Source organism: Heptranchias perlo, chromosome 31 (assembly GCF_035084215.1).
Source record: "Heptranchias perlo isolate sHepPer1 chromosome 31, sHepPer1.hap1, whole genome shotgun sequence".
In the NCBI taxonomy this organism is placed as follows: Eukaryota; Metazoa; Chordata; class Chondrichthyes; order Hexanchiformes; family Hexanchidae; genus Heptranchias; species Heptranchias perlo.
In genome coordinates, this window is record NC_090355.1 from 24,120,826 (window position 1) to 24,138,132 (window position 17,307).

The 17,307-nt window shown below is 41.4% G+C and overlaps 1 protein-coding gene across 3 annotated transcripts in view; it reads left to right on the plus strand.

Moving 5' to 3' along the window:
- The window catches only part of ralgps1 (Ral GEF with PH domain and SH3 binding motif 1), a 540,533-nt gene that overhangs the window by 469,242 nt on the left and 53,984 nt on the right, over positions 1 to 17,307 (plus strand). For all 3 annotated transcript variants that reach the window (XM_067969743.1, XM_067969745.1, XM_067969744.1), the window contains one exon: positions 15,300 to 15,426. In XM_067969743.1, coding sequence (XP_067825844.1) covers positions 15,300 to 15,426 — 127 coding nt within the window. The remainder of the gene's footprint in view (positions 1 to 15,299; positions 15,427 to 17,307) is intronic.

A 17,307-nucleotide genomic window follows, 5' to 3' on the forward strand; every position in this document is an offset into this window, starting at 1 on the left:
CACTGTGGATTATTATTTTCATCTCCAGGACCTGGGCCTGAATCTAGCCCAGATTGATGACCTGAAAGCCTCCCCTCACCAGGCTAGGTATAAGCTTCTTGTGTGATGACTTCAGTGGGTCGCAGTTCAGTTGTTAGTGGGTCTGCATCCACACTGATCAGCGACTAATATTGCAATATCATTGAGAAACCACAAGGATGTCAGGTGTGGAAAATGGGAATGTCATACTGGTGCAGTAAGGAATGTTCTTCTGAGATTGGGACAAACAAGCAAAGAACTTGCATTTATATACCGCCTCAGGACATCCCAAAGCACTTCACGACAATGAACTACTTTGTGAAGTGTAGTCACTGGACAGTGCTTGGTGACGAAACTGGATGCCTGAAATGGGAAAGTGTCATTGTCCCAAGCAATAAACCTATAACCCCTCTGCCTCACCACCTCTCTCTCCTACCTTTGACCAACCTTTTGATCACCTGTTTTAATGTCTCCTTCTTTGGCTCTGTCAGTTTTTGTCTGATAACGCTCCTGTGAAGCGCCTTGGGACGGTTTATTACGTTAAAGGTGCTGTATGAATGCAAGTAACGTCCCTCACTTTGATGAGTGCAAAAGTTCACCAAATACATATAAACAATGCAGTAAAGTAAAAAGAAGAAAACTGTAAATATTTACTGTAAATAAAAACAAACAAAAAAACTTCTGTTTCTATTTTATATATAAACTGTCTTATAGAGTTAATTATAACAAAATGCTGAATGACTGATTAAATTGTGGGAAATGCGCATAACGGTGAAAAGACTGCCAACAATTTTGTTATTTTACTGGATTTGTTTAAACTAAACTAATTGCGACACGTATGTTTACATTTACCATGGTAACAAAACAGACTATGTCATATCTGGATCATTCTCACCAGTGTTGCTTAATTTGTTGACTCACAGATTACAGTGCCTGCAGTGCTTTTGTGTTTCAGTCTAGATGAACCGTACACACAGTTCACATATCTTGCGAAAGATTTTAATTATAATTTGAAAGTATTTGAATCATTTAAGAACATTTAATTGCAGATTCCCGCTTGGTATTTTCATGACTTTGGGTTGGCAGCTTATATGAAGTTTATGCATTTTGAAGCGGATGGTGCAGTCTATAAGTCATGCAGCCTTTATCCTTTTGTTGTAAACCTGATCACAACAAGGATAAAAGCACAATAGTAGGAAATAATTTGGTTCTAATTGTTTTATTCAGGGTTAAAGCAGCCCGGTTAGAAGCTGTATATTGTTGCAATTCAGACAAAAATGAACTTGTGGAACATGCACATGAAAGCAGTTGTTTTAATGATTTAACTTGTAGGATGTAAAAAGTTTCTTTCCTAAAATATTATTCGGTTCACATAAACATAAAAGAAAAGGGGAACGAGTCTCTTCCCCATCACTGAGGCAGTGTTGAATCCATGTTTTCCAGGAATATCACTGCTTTAAGCATGACGTTCATCAACCTTCTCTCATCAGGCAACTATTGATCAACCATGGTGGTGGTGCTCAAATAGAGAGAGAGAGAGACACAGGAATGTTTATGATGGAGAAATTGGAGGGTGGAGGTGAGAGAAGGAACGCTTGGTTATACTCCCAACAGGGCTGTATACCTGGGATGATAGAATGGTTACAGCACAGAAGGAGGCCGTTCAACCCATCGAGCCAGTGCTGGCCCTTTGTAAGAGCAATCCAGTTAGTCCCATTCCCCCACTCTTTCCCCGTAGCCCTGCAAATTTTTTCCTTTCAAGTATTTATCCAATTCCTTTTTGAAAGCCACGATTGAATCTGCTTCCACCACCCTTTCAGGCAGCGCATTCCAGATGATACTGGTCCCAAACTTCATTCACATTAATAAACAATCTTGCACTTGTCTTTCCACAAGGGTTTTACTGAAACTGCCCTTTTAATGTTTTGCCTTGTGCACAAATAATGGTTATCTCTTTGTAACAACTTTGGTGCCACGTTACATTTTGCTATTGATTTCAATCTTTCCCATTATTGTGTGCCATTTACCCCAAGGGAAAATAACAATCTTTATCCATGCAAATACATAATAGTGCTATGCTGCTTTTGTCACTCAGAGATTTACGGATATCTGTGCGAATGGTATAACAATGTAGACAGTGCACTCCCTGAAACTAAGAGGCTTTGTGGACAGAATTGCAGCTGTCAGTTCTGCAGTGTTCCTTTAATTACTGGTGTTATATAGCTGGTTACAGTTATCTGCTAACTATTATGAAAAGACATGAAATCGCTGTGCTCTGATGGAAAATATAAACTTAGCCATGAGCTTTCGTGAATTGCAGCAGTCGCAGTGCAGTCTCATTTATAGGGAAGCCAAAAATATGTAGAAGGCAGAGGGATAATATTATCTCAAACTTGTACGATGCAATTACAAATTTATTTGCAGGATTTTTTTACGCATTTGGTAGACTTTGTGACTGCGGGTCTGTTGTGTTGAATTTCTCATGCATGTTCAGAACATGTTTGATTATCTACCAATGTTAATGAAAGTACAGTGAGCTTAACAAATGATAGAGCTCTACCCAAAGCTATTTTTGCCTACCACTTTCTCCAGATGTTACGTTGGTTCTGCTAAATAGGGGAGCTTCTCTGCAACAAACCGCTCTTGTTTCTAGACTGCTCCGTGACAACATCCTGTGGGAATTTTTAGACGGCTGCCTTGATTAGCTCCAGTTCAGTCACTTTTGTTTCAGTTGGTTAGAAAGTGAGTTTCTTTTGAGGAAAGCAGCCATTCCCCCTAATTTTGGCCTTATCTAAAGTCACAACAATTAAGTAATGGTGTCAGCTGTGGCTCATTGGTGGCACTCTCGCCTCTGAGTCAAACGGTTGTGGGTTCAAGTCCCACTCCAGAGACTTGAGCACGTAATCTAGGCGGACACTTCAGTGCAGTGCTGAGGGAGTGCTGCACTGTTGGAGTGTCGTCGTTGAGATGAAATGTTAAACCAAGGCCCCAGACGTAAAAGATCCCATAGCTCTATTTGAAGAAGAGCAGGGGAGTTTTCCCCTATGACCTGGCCAATATTTATCCCTTAACCAACAATACTAAAACAGATTATCTGGTCATTATCTCATTGCTGTTTGTGGGAGCTTACTGTGCACAAATTAACTGTCGCGTTGCCTACATTACAACAGTGACTGCACTTCAAAACAAAAAGTACTACATTTGGTGTAAAGAACTTTGGGATTTCCTGAGGTCATGAAAGGTGCTATATAAATGCAAGTCTGTCTTTCTTAATGCAGGAAAGAGATAGGTCTATAAATCCAGTTACTGTTCAGTAAAAGAGACAGGGAAGATATATTTGTATTAAATCTACCTGGGTGAGGCAGCTTTCATTGAACAGTGATGGGGCTGTAATATTTTGTGAAAAGCTAAGTTCCGTTCCACGCAGCTCTGTGAATTCTGCTATTGATGAACAACAGACTCGGCATGGGCTCGATGGGCTGAATGGCCTCCTGTGCTGTAACGATTCTATGATTCTATTCCACGAGAGAATCGTGTGGCTGAGAATTGGGAAATTGCTCGTTTCCTAGAATTTTGAAGGCTAGGAAACTGAGCAAAACTTTTGCACCAAATATTTATAAACTTTAAGAACCTGATGGGTAAGTTTTTGACGGACAGGACTACTGAAGGGTATCAGAGGTAAAATAGGGAAAGAAGTCTGTAACCTTTAACAACCAGCACAATGGATGGAAATGATCATTTCTGGTCCTGTATGGTCCTAAGATCCTCAGGAAATTGGGGATATGGAAGTGGGGGGGGGGGTTTGTTTAAGTATGTCTAGTGCTGCATCATGGGTGACCGTGGTCTCCTGGAGCTTGTTGCCTTATGGCAATGGTGTCCAAGCTTTTTGTCTTCGTGTGCTGCATTGATGCATCCCACGAAGAGCGCATAATAGAATTTAATCCCTGTTTCCATTCTTTTACATATGTCTCCAGCTGCAGATATTAACACATCTTGACGTTCTGATCTAGGCAATTTCTACCAGACCAGCCCTTTCCAAACTCCCAGACCCACATACTGAACAAACCAACAAATAAGAAGTATAATTGCAACCACGACAACATTGTTTGGGCTTTGAATGCCAGCTCAATGGGGCTCAGGAGCTACATGTGGCCCTAGGGCTGCAGGTACAATAATCCTGCCTAAGGGAGACAGGGAGGAAATTCCCATAGTTTTTCCAGTTTTCTTCCTTTTTTGTTGCCTCCCCCAGGAATTTCCGTTACTAACAGCTGGAGGTGGAGGGTGGTGCGTGAGGTTGCACTGTCTATGGATAGGGTGGGGATTAACTGTCGTCTTTCATTTTTTTTGATCATTCATAAATTATGAAATGTTTTATAAAATAACCCCAGTACAACCTTATTGACCATATTTGTCTCCCATTGCAGTCCGTTACGGCTCTCATCATCACTCCCTCAAGTCCAAGGGGCACATACCTAGTACTGCTTTAGCCATCCATAATCAGATCTGGCTGGATCACATCAAGCTGTATGGGCTTCGCTCTGCTCTGCTAAAGTCGCTTATTACCCTACGTTCCTGGAGAGCAAAGATAACTCCAAACTCCTTTTCTCTACTCCCAACTGTCTCCTCAAGTCCTGCTCCCCTCCCCCCTCCTCCCTCACACTTTACAAGTGCAAGGAGCTCATGGACTTCATTGTCCCCAGGTTAGAGCCCATCTTCAGCTGGCTTTGCTGCTTACGCCCCTTCTCCTTTACACAGCCAAACCTCCCCGACACCCCATGCCCCAGCCCTGAACCCCTGTCTCTCTGGTTTATCTCCCATCTTCCTCAAGCCTGTAAGCTCATTTTGTCCATCAGACCTATCTCCTGCTCCCTCGTCCCCAATTCCACTAAACTGCTGACCACTCAAACTTCTCTTCCTCCCCCCTTGCGAGCTGACATCGTAAATACTTTCATCTCATCGGGCACTGTCCCCTACCTTTCAAAACCGCAGTCATCACTCCACTCCCCAATGCACCCACCCGCCACCCCTCTGTCCTTGCACACTACTGCCCCATCTTCAACCTCCCTTTCTTTTCCAGTGTCCTTAAAAGTGTTGTCATATCCCAAGAGTACCCACTCTCCCGTAACATCCTGTTTGAATCTCTTCCATCAGGTTTCCACCCCTCCCTGTGACTGTGACCATGATGTATTATCCCTACGCAATCTCTCTGCAACCTTTGACATGTTTGACTACGCCATCCTGCTCCAATGCCTCTTCTCCCTCGTCCAGCTCAGTGGAACTGCCCTTGAATGGTTCCACTGTTAATTTATCTGAGCATAGCCAGAGTATCTCTAGCAATTATTTTTCCACCCACCCTGGTATTGTCACCTCGGGAGTCTCCCAAGGACTCCAAAATACCAACCCTCGACCCCTCTGTCCTTGCACACTGCTGCCCCATCTTCAGCCTCCCTTTCTTGGCTCCCTCCTCTCCTTGGCAACATCATCTGCAGACATGGGGGTCAGCTTCCACATGTACGCTGATGGCACCCAGCTCTACCTCCCCACCACCTCTCTCGCTCACTCCACTTACTCTGTGCTGTCAGACTGCTTATCCAAAATCCAGTCTGGGATAAGCTGCAGTTTCCTTCAGCTAAACATCAGGAAGACTGAAGCCATCATCATTTGCCGCAGCCACAAACTCCATCCACTCGCCATCGATTCCATCCCCCCTTCCCCCACAACTGTCTCAGGATGAACCAGACTGTCCTGAAGCTCAAGCTCGAGCTGAGCTTCCAACTCCATATCACGGAGACTGCCATTTTCCACCTCTCTAACATTGCTCGCCTCCGCCCTGACCTCAGCCCATCTGTCACTGAAACCCTCATCCATGCATTTGTCACCTTGACTTTCTTCCACAGCCCTGCATATACTTTTAAATGCATGTTCAATCCTATCTTGGTTGATCTCCCATCCTCCACCCTCTGTATATTTCAGCTCATCTCAAACTCTGCGCCCTGTGTCTTATCCTGCACCACGTTTCACTTGCCCATCAGCCCTGTCTTCACTGACATATTGGCTCCTGGACCCCCAAAGCTTCAAGTTTAAAATTTTCACGTTCCTATTCAACCCCTCCCTACCTCTGTAGCCTCTTCTAGTGCTGCAACCCCTCCCCTCCCCCGAGCTCTCCATTCCTCTGACCCCCAGCCTGTGCATCCCTTCTCTCTTCACCCCATCATTGCCAGCTGTGCCTCCAGCCACCTATGCTCTGCAATTCTATCCCCAAATATCTCCCCACTTTCCTCTCTTCTAACACTTGGCTTAAAACCCACCTCTTTGACCAAGCTTTACGTCACCCCTCCTAATATCTCCCTATTTGGCTTGGCATCCATTTTTTTGGTTACTCTTCTGTGAAGCATCTGGGATGCTTTCCTACGTTAAAGGTACAATATAAATGCAAATTGTTGTTATATTCCATACCAACAAAGACTCCTAATCTTGTTACGTCCTATTTTGGAATCATGCTCAATCCTGAAAAGAATAATTAAGTCCAGTTGCACCAAATATCAACCAATTTTATGTAAAACCGATTCAGTAAATGAATGAAACCCGGAATGAGTCATTCCCCCACTGGTTTACAACCACTGCGCATTTGACTGCCTCTTTCCCCTTTTTACATTCTTTACCCACCAAATGATATGAAAGATGTATCTTTACTGCACTTTATTCCATGATGAAAAACAGTGCTGTAGTAACATGTTGCTGGTAACATCAGACAATGCACCCACATCAGTCCGGTTCCCAAAATTAGGTGCTAATATTCAACATCAACATGTGGAATGATTGACGCACACCTCAACCCCCACCCTCCCCCTTCACTACATCCACCCCACGCTGGGTTTTATCTGAGAAAATTGTGATGGAATTCTGACCTCTGAATCTGACCATCACACCTCAAAGGTTTAATGAGACTGTTCACTTTTTGCACACACCTTGCATATTGAGGTTTTGTGAAGTGATGTATGCATGTGCCTTGATGGCAAAGGCTATAAACGTGATGACAGCTCATGGAGATGCAGCTGTACGGATGTAGAGAAGTAATATTCAGTGCTCCAATTGTGCTAAGCCAAGTGATGCCTCTTATTGCTGGGGGCACAGTGAGCAGGCAGCTGTCGTCATACTGCCCATTTGCACTGCTCTGGAATGGGGGGGAAGCAGACTGGGGAGCGTGCATTTAAAAGTGTTTGCAGGGCTGTGGAAGAAAGAAATACTTGGGTTTATATAGCACCTTATCACTTCATTAAAATACCTCCCAGCGCTACACAGTGAATAGTTTTTGGAGAGCAGCAGCTGCTGTTGATGGGCAGTTCTGTTCACTGGCCTCCATCTTGTGGCAAAATTTCAAACAAGTATCAGTTGTATTATATATCCCTGGAAATTTAAACGACCGCTTTTTAAAAGAAACTTCACCTTTTAAATGTTTAAAAATCTGCTGCACCCCTGGTTGCTGATGGTGCACAGCACTCATCGTGTGAGACCATCTCTTTCAACGTCAAGTCATACGGCACATTTATCATACTTTATGGTGCCCACATATCTAATTGACTCCTCACACTCGGAGGCTTCCCAGTGGGTCCTAATTCGCACCTCTTACTGAGACTACAATTGCCAGGAGTTATTCTTTGTGCTCAGCACTCCAACATAGGCCCAGAACTGGTCAGCTGAGCCCTGGTACGCGGAGTCCTGCCAACTATTGAGGAAATGGATAAATCTGATTTCTTTCCCTTGCGATGTAACTGGGAGGACAACTGGATTTCTTGCCGGTTTGAACGATTAGGATAGCGTATCTCAAAGGCCTCTACAAAGTTGCTCCACTTTATCCCGCTCTCCCTCGGGCTCTCCAACTCCACTTTATGATTCTCCAGCTTGGATATCTGCCGTTGCTTCCTGCCTGGCAGCAACGCCACGCATTCAAATGAAAAGAATTTCACTGTGCCACCTTGTGTAAATAACCACAGTGACCCTCAGACCACAGCAGGTAGAATTCAGAATCCACGGAAACCATCGGACACAACAACCGGAACAAACGCTTTCGATGCATAATAAAAAGTGAATCTTCGCTGCTTTGAGTTCCTTGACTATCTATGTACTAAATACTTACAGAAAAGAAGCTGGGGCCATCGATGCTTGTGTGATACGGGTGAAGATATAATGCATTATATATTAGTTCTTAAAGAGGGATAGAATTTTTTTTTTTTCTTTGCCTTCCAACTACTGCACTTAATTCCCAGTTGACATGGCGTCACAAAACACATTGGGCTTGTGCAAACACTAATTAAAAAGCATGCTGCACCTATATTTTTCTCAGCTGAAGTAAAAGAAGGATAGTGGAGAGTGTTGCTATGCTAGGCTGTGGAGTGCTGGCACTGATCCAGTTTCCTTGTAACTTGGCTGCTTGAGCTCCTGCAGTGAGCACCATATGTGCAGACCCAAAAAGGGGTGATCAACACCAAGCCCCAGCATTTGCTGTTCAGTGGCTGTGCAATCTTGATCATTGGTGTATACACAGTCAACTGTGACTCCCCGGCATTTCTGTGGGCGCTTAGACAGTGGACAATCGACTTCACCACCTGTTCAGTACGAAGTTCCCAAATTGTTAAAACCAGTTGTCTCTTCTAAACAATTCCATTGTTCAGCATCAAAACTATACATTCCTTCCCTTTTGTTAGAGATATCCACTGGGCCAGCTACAAACTTCAAGCAGTAGGAACCGCGCAAAATGGTTTCTTGGAGCATTGCAGTAACCTTTCCCTGTCCTGAGTGGAAGGGTGGGGAGGAGGCATTCAAAATATAGTAACAATTTAGAAGGCAGGGTCCAGTGATTTTAGGCGAAGTTTTATAATTGAGTGGGTTATATTGATGACAGGGTCAACATAAGCTATTGATGTTGGTAAGTTAAGCACTGGATATAGTGCCTAGAACTAAAAAGGAGAAGCAGGTTATTTTAATGTATGAAATAAAGACCTAGAAAGGAATTTAGGTGGAAATTGCTCACAAAAAAAATAGTTGATAAGTGGAAACAAACGCCACCTAGTTGTAGTTATTGTAGCCATAAACACGTGAAAAGCTTTTGTTGCAGGTTGCAATTGCAGTACAATGTAAAGAAGCACAAAAGTTTAAGACTGGGAACTAACGAGTCATTCATGAAAAATGTTTGGCAAAACTGTACATAGAGGGGTGGAGTGTCCGCTCGTTATATCAGCACAATCCGGGAGGTATCGGCCGAACCAGCGCAAAAGATCGGGGAATTTAAAACGTAAGTGAGTAACGCCCAGATCCACTTGCCCTCGTGTTTCCTGCAACCTTTTATGCTGGTTCAAGATTCAGTTCCCATGAATCAGGCCCTGCCCACAAAACAGGCCAAGAACCAGATCGAAATTGTCAGATTCTGCCGATTGAGCTGGTTGGGGAATCGCTCATTTTCTTAAGCACGAGTGGACACGTTTTTCAAAGTTTTTTCATGTCAAGAAATATTTAATTTACTAAAGGAACTGACCCGTGTACGCCAATGAAACTAGCGAATGGTTCAGTATAGTTTTTTTTTAAGTCACTTTCAGTGATTTTAAATCAAGTGACTCACAGGTGGTGGACTGGATGACCTTGATAAAATGCTTATTTTTGCTGATTTAAAGCCATTTTCAGCTGTATCTTAAATATATCAAGGTAACCTTTTAACGGGGGAAAAGAAAGAGAAACGATTACATTCTATTACGCTGCCCGATTGGGCTGGTGCTTGGAAGATATTACGTTTGTGATTGTGCAAATGAATTTTAGCGGAAACTTGAAGCCTAACCTAACCAGTGCAATTTCCTGATTGTGCCCAAAGTGTAAACACTACCCCAGTACAACCGAGGGACAAATATAGCTCACTGTGTATGACACAATCATGACCAGAATGATGTACAATTCTTATCCCACCCCAAACAACAGCATTATTTCAGTTTATCAAAAAGTGACTCCTAAAATGGAGAAGTAATTGGAATAATGGTCAAATTTGAAAGCAGATGCAAAATAAAAGTGAAAATCCAGCAGACTGCGAGAGTTATAAGGAGCAACAAAGGGATATAAAGAAAATTATGAGGTGCAAAAAGGAAGAAAAAAAACTTGTAAGGAATATCAAAGCTAACAACAAAAGTTTTTATAAGTATACTAAGAGAAAGAGAGTGGTAAAGGGGAAAGTGGGCCCATTAAAGACAGATACGAGTGAGACCATGAAGGACAATAAGGAAATGGCAGACTTGTCAAATGAGTACCTTGTGTCAATTTTCACAGTGGAGGTAAAGGACAAAGTACCAGCAGTACAAGGGAACCTAAAAATAAGTCACAGGGAGGAACTTAGTGGATTTAATATAAGTTTTAAAAAGATGGTAATGGAGAAAATAATAAGACTTAAGATCGACAAATCTCAAGAACCCGATGGCTCCCACCCTAGAATATTAAAATAAGCAGGTGAGGGAATTGAAGATGCATTAGTCATAATTTTCCACAGTTCTCTAGGTTCAGGAATTGTGCCTTAGGATTGGAAAATTTTAAATGTCACTCCATTATTTAAGAAGGGAGGGGGAGAGAAACCAGATAACGGCAGACCTGTCAGTTTAACATCAATTGCGGGAAGTTACTGGAATCTATCATCAGAGACAGTGACTGAGCACTTAGACAAGTCTGAACTGATCAAAACCAGATAGCGCAGATTTCTGACGGGTAGATCATGTCTGAATAATCTAGTTGATTTTTTTTTGAGGAGGTCACTAGCATGGAGGATAAGGGAGCATCTTTGGATGTTGTCTGTATTGACTTCCAGAAGGCATTTGATGAGGTACCGCTCAAGAGATTATTAGCAAAAATTAAAGCACACGGAATTGGAGGTAACCTAGTGACATGGGCCAGTAAGTGGCTGGGAGGTAGGAGACAGAGTAATTGGTAGTGTCAGTATTGCAGATAGGCAGAGAACTGACTGAGATTTACTCTAACCTTTCTGGACAAATAGTGTGTGAATATAAAAAAATTACGGATACTTATAGTTCACTTACAGTTCACTGGCAAGATTTTAATATTAAATATTTAGAGTATCATAACAATTTCCTACAACGGGCCAGCTCAGTGATTGGATTGCAATGGAGATGGACTGTTGAGTATGGTTTGCCAAGTTCAGTAGTTCAATATTTCGGGCTTAGTCTGAGAGTTTATAACAAGCAGTTCATCAGGAGTGATGGATGCATTGTTCTCGACTTTACTTAACTCCTCAGGTGACCTTCCTAACCTGTCCCAGTAACGACACTTGACTCTGGTATTAACACTGTGCCATATCCTTCCTCCTAAGGCAGTCTTGTCGAAAAGTTTGGCTGCCTGTAATTAAACAAGGAAAACTGTGGCCAACAAAACTGTTACTTCTATATTTTGATCATTTGTAACAACACATACATCCACTGCACCTTCCAACAAGTATGAGGAACGAATGTCATGTACTTGTAGATTGTTGCTGAGGTATTTGACATTCTTTTAATCCAAACGCATTGCGAATTTAGTTGAAAATCTGCATCAACTATTCAGAAATGCAACGCAGATTTATTTAATTAAAGCCTGATTCTAAAAGCAGTTGCTTGCACCATTCTGATGAACATTAATCTTATTGATATCTGTGAACTGATCTGTGTCATTTTTTTGTAAGGGTGACAAGTATACAGGCCTTTTCAGCTCACAATCTTACTAAACACTTCAATCAAAGTCTGAGAAACAATTATCTGATTAAAAGTCATTATCACTATGACAACCACGGTTTGTGGTTTAAACATTCATCATTTCATATGGTCACTTTCTATATTTAAATAATGAACATATTATTCTGCCAAAATAAGAACAGGATTTTGTCCTAAAGGTATATAAGATTCCAAAAAGACTGATGTAAGCAAATTAATGCTTAGCTAAGTGTCACTTTTCTGATGGGTCCCAGTATCTCATATTGACTTTTTATTTCATGAATGCCAAGTGCAAATGTATCTTTTAATGGATAGGGCAGCAATTCAAAGAGGCAGTGATGAATCAATGATTATTCATGTCAGTTCTCAAGCTACGGTCGATTTGTATAGATAGCCATTCAGTGGAAATTGGTTCCAACAGTAAATCAAAACTTACCAAATATTAATAATGGCAGCAGATTGAATATGCAGGATAAATTGTGTATGTCTTGGTATGTTTAGTATATAATATAGAACCTCGTTAATTTAGAGTGTGCAGACTGTCAGAGCATTGTCACAGCGCATGTATCCTTATGTTTAAGATATTAAATATCATGCTGGAAATAACTTTTCACGGGGTACTTACATGAGCAAATAACCGCCATACTGTGCCAAAAACCAAGTTGATTTCATTGGACCACAACCATCTTCCTATAAGTGGTGTACAATACTTCGAAAGTAATTCATTGTCTGTGAAGCGCTTTAGGATGTTTTGAAGACATGAAAGGCACTAGATAAATGCAAATTCTTTTTTTTAATTCTTCAGTGTGGTGATGTCGAAACTGAAAGTTTCCGGGCACTGATCAATAATTTGTGGCAAGTACCATTTAGTTTTGGTAGCTTGCCTTGTGCAATCTTCCAATGGCTGTATTGTAGTTGATTAGTGTAAGGTCCTGGAATTATAACCCAGTGTGAAGCATCGTCGGGAGAGGAAGGCAAAAAAAATTTCAGGGTAAAACAAGACTTTAAATAAAAGAAAAACAGAATGGCGTCTGGTTGGCCAAGTACCTTTGACAAGAGCGCACAAGACTGACTTCAGATCCCAATTGAAGCTTTCCTGCCCACAGTCAAGCTAACAGAATAAAACATCGGGGGCGGTGATGGAAAATATATAACATCAGCTAATCTTGTGTTAATGCATGTTCAACAGACCAGTGCTGGCCAGCTGTGGAAAAAAATCTAGAGCCAGATTTTCCTGAATAGCCCACTGACTGATGGTAAGGCAGTTAGAAGCAGCAGGGGGAGGACTTCAAATAGACTGTAAAAGTGAGAACATCTAAATCATTTTGCATTTTATCCCAGGACATTAACATTTAATGCAACAAAGTTTATATCACCCATTGTTGGAAAGTAAGGGGTTGTACATTATTTCCACAGATTTGAACCAACATTTCCTCATGGGATCAGCTGAAACTTTCTGCCTCTTTTCACTTTTTAATTCGTGAATTTTTTTTTATGGCTTATATTTTCTGTCAATTGTTCCTCAATTTATTACGTAGTTTCAGTAGTTAATCTACTTACAACTCTGAAACACTGACTTATACAATACACACTGGACTGGCTGAGATAGTGGAATCTGGAATTTTTTTTCACTATCAGGGGCAAGTTGATTGAGTGCTGCTATCAAAATATGTTGAAATGGAGAGAATTCAATTAGAGTGAAGTACTCAATTCTAAATTGCTGCTTCCTTGAGGTTAATTCAATGACAATAACCAGGAAAAAGGGCTGACTTTTTCTGTTCTTTAGTTTGAGAATCTTTACACCAAACTTGCTGTCTGCTTTCAAAAATAAAGATTGTAATCTTGAGACGATGTCCTGTAATTCAATTTGAATGAAAGCTTCTAAAATACAATTGAGGCAGGACATGAGAAGACAGAAATTCAGGACATTCCTTTGATCTATGAGACACATTCCATTCCTTCAGATCATCTATCTGTAAACAAACAATCATATTTACATTTATATAGCACCTTACACAATGAATTACATTTGGATGGCTGTTATGTAGGCAAATGCAGCAGCCATTCTGCACCCGAGTCATCTCACCAACAGCAATGGGATGAGTAGCCAGTTAATTTGTTTTTTGTGGTGTTCATTAATGGTGGACACTTGGCCAGGACTCTCAGTGCCACTGGTTAGGGAAGGAAAAAAAAATCAAATCGACCAATGTCAGAATTGGGCTTGGTTGTGATGCCCGTTGCAGATGAATAGCCAGGTGATGCTTTCAAACATGAGTAATGGCCATCTGGATGAAGCACCAGAAGGCAACCGGTGCAAGGAGACAACATCTTCTGGAAAGGAGAAAATTAGCAAAAGGGAAAAAAAGCCTCTGCATAGCATGCTGAAGTGATTGGCACTATAGGGGTCCTCATTAAATCACAGCAATGGGCCAAAAACTATATTAAGTTACGGTTGAGGATTGAGCAATCACTGCATAAAGACATTCCCATCTATACTGAAACCAAAATGGCTGCTTTGACATGAAATAAATGTATGCATTTATTTAACATAACGCAATGACTTAAGGCAATAATTAAGCAATCACGAGCTTGCCATGGTCACTGCAGTTGCAATTTGAAGCTGCAAAAATGAATCTGGTCACAAAATAATAAACAGTTTAGTCAACGTTAATTTTATCTTGGGCAGTGACTCTTATACAGGCATTGTTTCCAGATGACCGAAGTTTCTTTAACGTTTTATGATAACTGAACACATTTCCAGGCTAACAGTGGTGTACTGTGCAGTAAGAAACTGTAACTTCCTGCAATAAAAACACTGGGCTTCCCTATGCTGTGGTCTTGCCGGAGGGTTTGTTTCCTTCATGTTGGCAGTGAATGACCGATGAGCTGCACTGAAATGATTCACGTAGATCCTTGAGTTACTGAATGTGTTATGTATTACCTTTCAATGTGTTCTCTCTATTGATACAGCCAAGTCAGTAATATCAGTTGGCACGTGTGAGGCTGCCACGTGCCCAGCTGAACGATGTTCTGTCAGTGTAGTCATTTATTGTGTAATGTCTGTGCATTGAATAAATATCAGGTTACGTAGGTGTCCAGCAATTCTTTTGTTTACACCATGGCCTCTGCAGTGTATAATGGTGTAGACTCTGGATTTTCTCTCTCGTGAAGCATTTTGCCAGCTATAAGTCCAAGCTGTTAGAAAAGTAATCAACAATCAAGCCTGCCTCCTCTCACTGTAAGAAGACCCCAATGACCCTCATCACTGTGACATACCTGCTGCATTTATTTTTAAACACACACCTCTTAAAAGGTTTGCCAAACACTTTTTCATGAAGACAGTGCCCTTTAAGAGGATCGTATTTGTGATTAGTATGTCCGATATTATCAGTGTATTTGTCCCAATTACAGGTCCGTTTGGTTTTGCTGACACCCTTTAAAACTCTGTGGGAGAGAAACTGAATTAAGAGTTTGAGTTTAAAATTTGGAACTTAATTTTACCACTCCAACAAGATTTTTTTTTAAAACAATCGTTATTATTTCTTTCAGGACCTTCAGAGGTTTCAGCATCTGTGAGATACAGCCGGAGACCGACGTGTCCTGATGCCTCAGTAGCAGGCAGCCTGAACACTCCACCGGTACCCAGGCACAGGAAGAGCCACAGCCTGGGAAACAAGTGGGTGAAAGTATCTCTTTAAAAACTCAAGAGAATTCTCTTAAGTTATGCTGAAAATGGTTTGGACAACAAATGCCATATCTCATGGAATTTCCCCCATTCTCCCAACAGTGGAGAAAATTTCAGCTACATTATTTAAATCAGAGTGATGCAGCACAGGAGGAGGCCACTCGCCCCATGGTGCCTGTACTGGCTCTTAAAAATGCCTTGCTTATTTAGTTCCATACGTTTTGCAGTGAGGAAATTGTTTGAGAGATTTGATTGGATTATCGCTCCCATAAAACAGTTCATCCCAAAGGTAAGGTAATTGGCAAAAGAACCAGAGGCAACGTGAGGGAAAGAAAATTTACACAACAAGTTGCTATGATCTGGACTGGACTGCATTGCCTGAAAGGGTGGTGGAAGCAGATTTAATAATAACTTTCAAAAGGGAATTGGATAAATACTTGAAGGGGGAAAATTTGCAGGGCTATGGGGAAAGCGCAGGCGAGTGGGACTAATTGGATAGCTCTTTCAAAGAGCCAGCACAGGCACCATGGATCGAATGGCCTCCTCCAGTGCTGTATCATTCTACGATTTAAATATTGTGGCTGAAATTTTCTCCAATGCTGGGAGAATGGGGGAAAATTCCACTCCATAGAGTTCTGCAACCACGACAAGCACTTTAAAGACCAATGCACTGCTCGAATTCGTAAGAAAATATCAATGCACAGCTATGATATAAATGATTCTTCTATTTAACCCTCTTCCGCCATAGGCTATGACTGATCTGTGCTCAGTTGCTACTTTTTGTACGATAGTTGGCCTAACTATAGCAACCAGGGACAACTGCAGTCTCGCAAATCTGACCCTGGTGGCTGTCGGCAGTCAAAGTAAGTTGGGGTCATACTGTGCTGATTTAAGGACTGTACCACCTGTTACTTCAGAAAAATAACCCTCCCCTCCCCTCCACTCATCCCGTAGCTCAATTCTCTGCTCAAGTGTGCAATGATCAGTACTTATTTCTGGCTAAGTGTACTACAGATTTTAGTGCAATGGCCGGTACAAAAGGCAAAGCAGACACAGCAATGATCTTTTTTTTATAAAAGGTTTTTTTATAAAAGGTTTTGATAGTACTTGTTTTATGTTATTATCTTTTTATAAGAATTGAGTTTAAAATTATTGTTGTATCTAATTTGCCTTTTGGATTTCCAGTAACTTGAAAATCAACTAGGACAGAGGTGGCTATTGGTAATTGACTGGTCCTATACACTGAAGAGCTGCTAGTTCAGTGTAAAGACTGACACAGCGACACCATTCATCTGAGCCTCTGGGATATCTCCTAACTCACCTGCTTACCCAGGCAGATGGAGCCTCAGCCATTTCCAGTCTTGTACAGGTTTAGTTATAAACCAAAAGTTACGCAGTGGTTCTCAGAAATATAACATGCTTGTTCTGAGCTGTGCCTGCAGTTATTTTTGCAAGATTGCAATATGAAAGTATGAGATTAACAAATGTCAGGGATGAATTTTGGAAAAACTGATGCGCCTGACTGAGCTATCAATCCTAATGATTCATACCTCGAGGCATCTTGTCTCAGGGGTGAACAGTTTTTGCAGGAGAAGTTATAACCCTTTCAGACTTGCAAATTTCCCGATACGGTTTACTTTGCTTTTTAATCCTCTCTTTCCGTATAAGAATGTTGCTTTCTACTGATGATACCGTGGAGACTTTGTTTGAATGGCGATAAAGTGGGATTTATAAAATCATGATGGAAATCAATATGATCTTACAATTTTAGTTATAAGTGAATAAACTAGCCACATAAGCTTTAACAGATTTGGATTCCTTCAGTATGTTGTGTAGCACACGGTCACATTTGCTACTTGTTGCCCGAAAGAG